The sequence below is a fragment of the Agelaius phoeniceus genome, chromosome 25, assembly GCF_051311805.1.
Source record: "Agelaius phoeniceus isolate bAgePho1 chromosome 25, bAgePho1.hap1, whole genome shotgun sequence".
Taxonomy (NCBI): domain Eukaryota; kingdom Metazoa; phylum Chordata; class Aves; order Passeriformes; family Icteridae; genus Agelaius; species Agelaius phoeniceus.
In genome coordinates this window covers 4210723-4218172 of record NC_135289.1, presented here as the reverse complement: position 1 = coordinate 4218172, position 7450 = coordinate 4210723, and the positions used below count along the sequence as shown (strand labels likewise).

The 7450-nt window shown below is 52.0% G+C and overlaps 1 protein-coding gene across 1 annotated transcript in view; it reads left to right on the top strand.

Moving 5' to 3' along the window:
• The first annotated feature begins 3306 nt into the window (after positions 1-3306).
• SYT6 (synaptotagmin 6) overlaps positions 3307-7450 on the top strand; it is a 37004-nt gene continuing 32860 nt past the window's right edge. The window contains exon 1 of the mRNA XM_077190667.1: positions 3307-3706. Within this exon, the coding sequence (XP_077046782.1) occupies positions 3553-3706 (154 nt within the window). The 5' untranslated portion in view covers positions 3307-3552. The remainder of the gene's footprint in view (positions 3707-7450) is intronic.

Here is a 7450-nt window from a genome sequence, read left to right as displayed (position 1 = left end):
CGCCGTTGCCAAAGGATCCAGATCCGCGTCATTTTTCCTGGCAAGAAGCTCTGGATCCTTTGTGAGCTGTTTCCAATTATTATATTAACTGGGAAAGTAAACAATGCCATGCTATTAGATAGAGCTGGCACGAATAAATGCTGCTGCTCCCTCTCCAGACTTGGGGATTATTAAGAAATAAAAATATCAGCTTCAAATAGATCCTAATGCGGATTAAATGAACAGCATGTTCAGCTGTCTCAGCTGGACAAATATATTGGGATTCCAACTTAGTGGCACATTCATGGAATCATGGAATGGTTTGGGTTGGAAGGGATCTCAGAGCTCATGGGCCATGGGCAGGGACACCTCCCCCTAGCCCAGGTTGCTGCAGCCCTGAAATAAATCCCCTCCAGTGGATGTGTCTGGAGCACACCACCCTCATTAATCCAATTGCAGCGTGCTGTGAAACCTCCCAGTTCCTCAAATGCTTGTGCAATGCTGTCTCTGGTGCTTGGCTTCTGCTTTTCTGCAGGGAAAATGATGCTCTTTCGTGCCTCTCAGATTTTAGGAATTTTCCCACTCCCTGCCTTGCTCACTGAGCAGCCTCGAGCTGCCACAAGCTGCAGTTTTCCTTCTTTCCTTGCAGTTTTCATTCATTTTGTGCTCCTGTCCTCAGGGGTTGTTTCAGAGGTAATTCAAGAGCTGCTGTGTTGCCTGTAACTCATTTCTTTGTTGAGTCTGTTGAGCCACTTTCTCCCAAAGTTTACTCCACTCCCAGCCCTTCTGGGGTAGCTGCTGCTGTGTTTAACTGTTGGCTCTGCCTCTCCAAGAGTGACACCAGGACAGGAGCAGGGGGGAGATAAATGCTGCCCTGTGAGGGAGAGGCATCCACACTTCCCTCCATGCCAAGGGCAGGCAGCTGCAGGGAAAGCTCTGCCAGACACAGGAAACCCAAAATGCCAGGGGGGATGTGGATGAGACAACACCACCGAGCCCCTGCAGAGAATCAGCTCTGCCAGCTCCCTGGGATTTGGGGAATTGTCTCTTCTTCTCGCCCTGGGAGGTGGAAACACAGCTTGCAGAGCAGTTTGGTCTCCAAGTGCCAGCTCAGTCTGAGGCAGCTGGAAAAAGGATCTGCCCTGAGGGGTGGAGGGAGCTGCAGGGTCTGGGGATGGGATCTGACTTCTCCAGGGCTGCTCCATGGGGCAAAGTGGGAGTTTCTCAGCAGGACATGAGAGGGAAAATCTGTGCCCCAGCTGATGGGTGTGTGTGTGGGTGTGGGAGAGGAGAATTGGGAACCAGAGCTCCTGCTTGGGAAAAGCAGCGTTTGGATTTTCAGCTGCCACCAGGCTCTTTCCCAGCCTTCTGTGCTGGACAATAAAGAGTTTGTGTGACATAAATTCAAAGGTACAAGGTGTAAAAAAATCTGATTTTTGTTCTGAAGGAATATTTGTTGAGAGTATGGATGCAGGATCTTCTGTTATTGGTATCCAGTGAGCCTGGAATCCTCTGATATGTAAATCAAGGTGAATATTTGACCCAAGGTGACTTTAAATTTAAAAGTAAAAGTTCTTGGTATTAGCTTTGTAATAAAATTACCCTTTTTTTCCCCCAAATAATTGAATTTTATTATTGATTTCTGTGTTACAAGCTCTCAATTGGGCATTAACCTTTTTCAAAGAGTTTAGCTGCGGTGGTTTTTTTTCTCTGTTGAAATCCATTCAAGATAAATTCAAATTTCAGATGCAAGACTTGACTGATATATTCCAGGAACTCCTCTCTTGGTGCCAGTTTTGGTGGCTCAGGCAGAAACTGTTGCTGTGCTGGAGACATGACGTGATGCCTGGGGCTCATTGCATCCCCTTGGGTACAAATCCTTTGGTTTTGGGACTCTGGGACACAAATGCCCCAGGGCAGGCAATGAAAGGAGGAGCAGAGAAGAGGAGCTGTTCCTTCCCCAACCAAGCAGATGTTGTATGGACCCAAATCTCAGGTTTGAGGCATCATTTGAGCCTCAATTTTCTTAAAAAATTAATGGGTGAGCAGCTTTAAGGAGTTTGTCATCTAAATGTAAAGCAAACTCTACCTGAGCTTCATCTCTGGGAAGTTTCTGGTTTAGCTCCCAGTGTCTGAACCTCTCCCCAGTAACCACAGACCTCTGGGGCTGCTGGTGCTGGCTGCAGGTGACAGGTGACAGGTGACAAACACCTTCAGGAGGGCTTCTCAGGGTGCACCTCTGCCCCAGCCTGTCCACAGCAGCAGCTCATGGAGCACTGGCCAGGCTGGTGTCTAATTCAAAGTCTCTCTTTGTGACCAGTTACTGGGTTAATAAAAGGTTTCACTCACGTTGTCCTGGCAACAGAAGTTTTTGGGAGAAGCAGAGCTTGGCTCTGTCAGACACAGGTGCCACGTGGGGACAGCAGGGATGTGCTGGTGACGTGTCCAAAAAACCTTGGTCTGGCCAAGGAAGGATCAGGGTGGCCAAAAGGGCCCTGCTGCAGCTTTCCAGGGGTGTTGGGCAATGCCTTTGTGCTCCTCAAGTGCCACCCAGACCCTTTGTGTCACACCAGCCCAGGAGCTGGAGGAATTGTCCAGCCTGGGAACGGGATGTGGAGCAGGTTCTGTGCCCAGGGCAGCCTGTGCTGTCCTGGGTGCTGGTGCCACCCCTGGGACACTCTGCTGTGACAGCTCCCAGTGCTCCAGCAGGTCATTAACAAAACCACAAACACCATCTGAGCATGCCCTGCTGTGCTTTGGGGCTGAGGGACCTGTGCAGCCTCAGCCCTGGCTCTCCACAATGCTCATTAGGTTTGTACAAGCTGCAAGAAGTCATCCTGCTGTACATAATTTTAATTGCCTGCTCCACAATTGCCTGTCAAATATATGCTCTGTCGTGTGGCATGACCTGCCTGCTAAATTGCAACAGGAATAAAAAAAAAATACTGCAGAAAGTAAAAGGAAAAAAAATCTAATTATGAACTAGAATGGCGTTCTCAATCTCTATTGCCACCTGCAGCCTGGTGTGTTAGGACAGCACAAACAAATCAATAAAACCTGCAGCTTTTCTTCTGCTGCCTTTGGCAGTTGTGAGTAGTTTGTGCAGTGTTTGTGGGAGCACTCTGGTACCTCTTCTCTGGCCATGTGCTGTCCTCAGCCAGGAGGTTCCACCACTCGTTTTTATCTGCAAAATCCAGGCTCGGGACGCCAAACTCCTCACCTGGAGAGAGGGCAGCAGCGAAAGGGTTAAAAGGAATTATCTGGGCTGCAGCTTTAATGCGTCTCGTGTGGAGGGCACGAAACTGAGTTTGGTAGGAGGTTCTTTGTCTGGAGCAGCCTTGGCAGTAAACAGAGCTGTGATCTCAGAGGCGATGAGGCACCGGGAGCGCCGGGGGCTGCGGGCTCCGGCTCCGAGCAGCGGCCCTGGGGCAGCCCCGCGTGTCCCAGCAGGTGCTGCCACGGCAGAGGATGGAACTGGAGTGAAGCTGCTCCTGTGCTGAGCCCCGAGCCCGGCCTCTGCTCCTGCCGAGAGTTTCCTAGAGAGCAGAGGCAGCGGAGGATGCGGACGGGGCGATGAGCGGTCCCAGGGAGGATGGCCGCTGTCGCAGGGCCATCAGCATCCTCACCGAGCTGTGCCAGAAGAAAAGCCTGCCCAGCTTGGACCTGGACACCTGCAGGGAGTTCCTCCTGCTGCCCTCTGACCAGAGCCTGATTATCTCCGAGCCAGGTACGGCCCCTGCTCCCGTCTGCTGGAGGGTGCTCATGGAAGGCAGGAGGGACATCCATCCCCTACAGGGGAGGAAAATGTTTGGGAGCCCCGTGTTGGACGCAGGGGTTGGTCCTGGCACCTCTCTGGGAGGGTTCCTTCCCTTCCCACATGTTCCTTGGTGAAGTTTTGGGTCAAGTTTTGGGTCAAGTCCTGTCTCACCTGTTGATGTAGAACGGGATGGCTGCATGGGGGGACAGACGGGATAAAGTTGCCAAGATAAAGTTCCTGTGAAAGTTCCTTTTCCAAAAACACAGACTCCTGTCCTGTATGAAACAAAACCAAACCAACAAAAAGCAGTAAAGAGCCTACTGAAGCCACTGGGATGGCAGAAACTGATTGGTGTTTGAGAATGGAGGGAATCCCATGGATTGCATGGATTTCTGTTCATCAGTAAGGAATCTTGGTGTACTTTCATGTGTGTGTTCTACCTTCCCTAAGAATTGCCTGAGTTGTTCCTGGTCAGGTTGTAGAGCCAGGGAGGGACTCTGGTGTGGCAGGGATGAGCCAGGAGCAGGAATTCTGCTCTAGGGGCAAAGGGGCAGCTCTGTTTGCAAAGTGGGGAATTGTCCCTGCACCTGCTCTCACAGCTGCTCACCCCAGAGATCTGCTGTCACTTCAGAAGACATTGGCAGGGGCAGTTGGAACTCAAGCTCATGTGCTGAGGAGCAAAACCCCAAATCTCATAGTTTTTACAAGTATTGGTAACCTGCTCAAAGTTGTTTGTTTGTATAGTCCAACATTTTCATAGAGGGCTTCTTCTGAGGTTCCTGTAGTCAGTGATCTGTAAATCCAATGGATTTCACAGTGTTTTTTACACCATGAGTTTTCACAAACTCTCTTCCTCTGCTGAGCACACTGTGCAGTACAGCTGCCCATCAATCCCAGGTTTTCTGTGCCACCTTCCCTCCCTCTCTCCTGCCCCTCTCTGCCAGGATCTCATGCTGGGGTGCAGCTGGCACCTCTAGGGCACAGGGCACCAGGGTTCTGCCAGCCCTTGGTTTGCAGTGCTGCTTCCAGCTCAGCTTTGCTGATAGCTCCAGGCAAACACCCTCCTTCCACAGCCCACTTTGCCTGTAACTTAATTCTCCTCTTTAAATGAGTTTGTTTTATACCTGTCTGTTCTGGAGGCCTTTTACCATGGCTGGTTGTGTCCTTACACATCACATCCTGTGCAGCCATTGCAAACAGAGCAAACAGCTTGCAAACTTATTGCATCAATTTGGAATTCTTTACCTTGCACCAACATTCACATTTTCCTGACTCTGCAGCAGAAATACTCCATGCTGCTCTTGTTCTGTCCACCCTGATATGACAGATCTGCATTTGTTTGTGCAGCCTGTCCAGGACCTCGTGTTCATGTCAGGATCACATCATCATCATCATCATCATCATCTGCCTTTAGCAGGGGGGATGTCTGTGTGCTCTGAGCTGTGCTCAGCCCCAGTGCCCCAGGCGAGCTGGGCTGGGCTGGCTGCACGAGCAGCCAGGGCTGTTGTCTCTGCTCTGCACGACTGGGCCCATTTTTATGTCTAGACAGCACAGAGGACACAGTTTGGGCCTGACATGTACCAACTGAGCATGTACCAGCTCAGTTCCTGGCTGCAAAGCTGCTCCAGCAAGGGGGAAAATCCATTTGCATCAAGTGTTTACTAACACAGTCACAGAGGTACCATGCCTTCCCCATCAGTGTCTGGATGTTTATCTAATTATCTGCAGTGATGCCTTGTCCATTTTATCCTGAAGCCTCATGTGGAGCAGATTTGCTCTGGACTGGCTGTGGTCCTGTGTTCAGACCCAGCAAATCTGTCCTCACAAAGGCAGGCAGGGGAAGGTGGGGCTGTGTGGAGGTGAGCAGATGGCACCAGGCAGGTGCTGTGTCAGGAGCAGGGCAGAGGAGCCCTGGCTCCTGCTGGAGTTGCCCCATGCAGGCAGCACAGCCCCAGCAGCCAAACACCAAATTTGCTGGAGTCAAACTGGCCTTATTTGTCATCTTCATGTGGAGTCTCTGGCTTCTCGGGCAGTTTGTTGCCTCCTGGATAAATCTATTAACTGCTGGCTGGATCAGTTTGGCTTGTGGAATGTCCTGCTGGAGTTCAGGTTGAAGGAAGCACTGCCAAAGCTGGAGCCAGGCTGCTCCTGCACAGCTCAGCACGGGGGCAGTTTGGTCTTTTCTGCTGTTTCATGCGTGGATGGGGAGCAGTACCCTCAGGGAATGTGTGGAGCCAGGTATCATCAGCCTTATTGAAGCTGTGTCCAAGAGTGGAAAAAACCTGTGAATATAAAAATATTACTGTAGAGTTTACGTAAGAGTAAGTTTTTGTGCGGTGATTTAATTTTTTTTAAAACCACTCTGGACTGAGTGGCTGCAAGGGCTGCTGTGGATGGAGTGGATGCACCTCTACTCCCTGGTTATGTAACAGCTGAATCTCCTCCTCACAGCCAACAAGAGCAGCCAAGCTGCAGCATTTCTCTGTGCACACCCAACAGAGGAGGATTTCTGGCTGCTGCCTCACCCGCAGCCAAACCTGTCAGAAAAATGAGGAGTTGGGCTGGGCAAGGTTTTGGGGCTGCTGTCAGGGGGGCTGGGAGGGGGAGCTGTCCCTGCAGTTGGGCCCGTGGCAGTGCCAGGAATAGAGCTGAGCTCCTGGCTGGCCCGAGATGGAGCAAGCTGCAGCATCCCTTTGTTGTGCCTGTCTCCAGTCCTCCCCCGGAGCTGCCTCCATCTGATCGCTCTCTTCCCTGCCAGGCCTCAGCTGGCAGTGGCACCCGGGCTGTGGGGACAGCATTAACCACAGGTGATGGCCCTTAAGAGAATGGGCTCATCCCTCCTGTGCCCTGGAGGGGCAGTGAGAGCTCCTGGGTGTAGCTGAGAGGGTTTGTGGTGCGGCTGTACTGGGCTGTGGAGCAGGGGAGTCAGGAGCCCACAGGGCTGTGGGGACAGTGATGTGTCCCATGTCCCCATCCCCTCTGCCCGTGGGAGTGGAGCTGCAGCAGGTTCTTTGGGACACAGGGTGCTGTGCAGGCCCAGCAGCTGGGCTTCAGTGGTGCTGCTGGGTCCCTCCCAGCTCAGGAGGTTCTGTGGCTCCCCACAGGCTGCTCTGAGCCCCCCTGAGCTGGGTCCTGCTCCCCTTGGTCCACAGAGCCTGTCAGGGGATCCTGTGGGGGAAAGGGGAAGCTTGACTCCTTCTGAAATGATCCTGCAGGGCTGATGAGAGTTACTGAAGAGAGTGGGTTTTGATGGGATATTGGGAAAGAATTCCTTCCTGAGAAGGGTGGCAAGGCCCTGGCACTGCCCAGAGCAGCTGGGGCTGCCCCTGGATCTCTGGAAGTGTCCAAGGCCAGGCTGGATGGGGCTTGGAGCACCCTGGGACAGTGGAAGGTGTCCCTGCCATGGCAGGGGTGGCACTGGATGATCTTCAAGCTCCTTCCCATCCAAACCAGTTTGGGATTCCATGATTCTGTGACAGGAACCAGCATCTGGTGATGTTGATTTAAAGGAAAGTGCCTGGGTACAGGAAGGAATTTATCCTGGGATCAAAGCACATCCAGGAGAAAGCCTCTGGGTTTGATTTCTATCTTCAGCCCTCCTGTGCTGAGACTTTCTTTAAACAACCTAGGTTGGTTTGGTTTTTTTTGCCTTAGTGGTCCATTTGTACAAAGCTTTGCTGCCCAGTGGAACCAGGGCAGGAGGCAGAGGCTGAT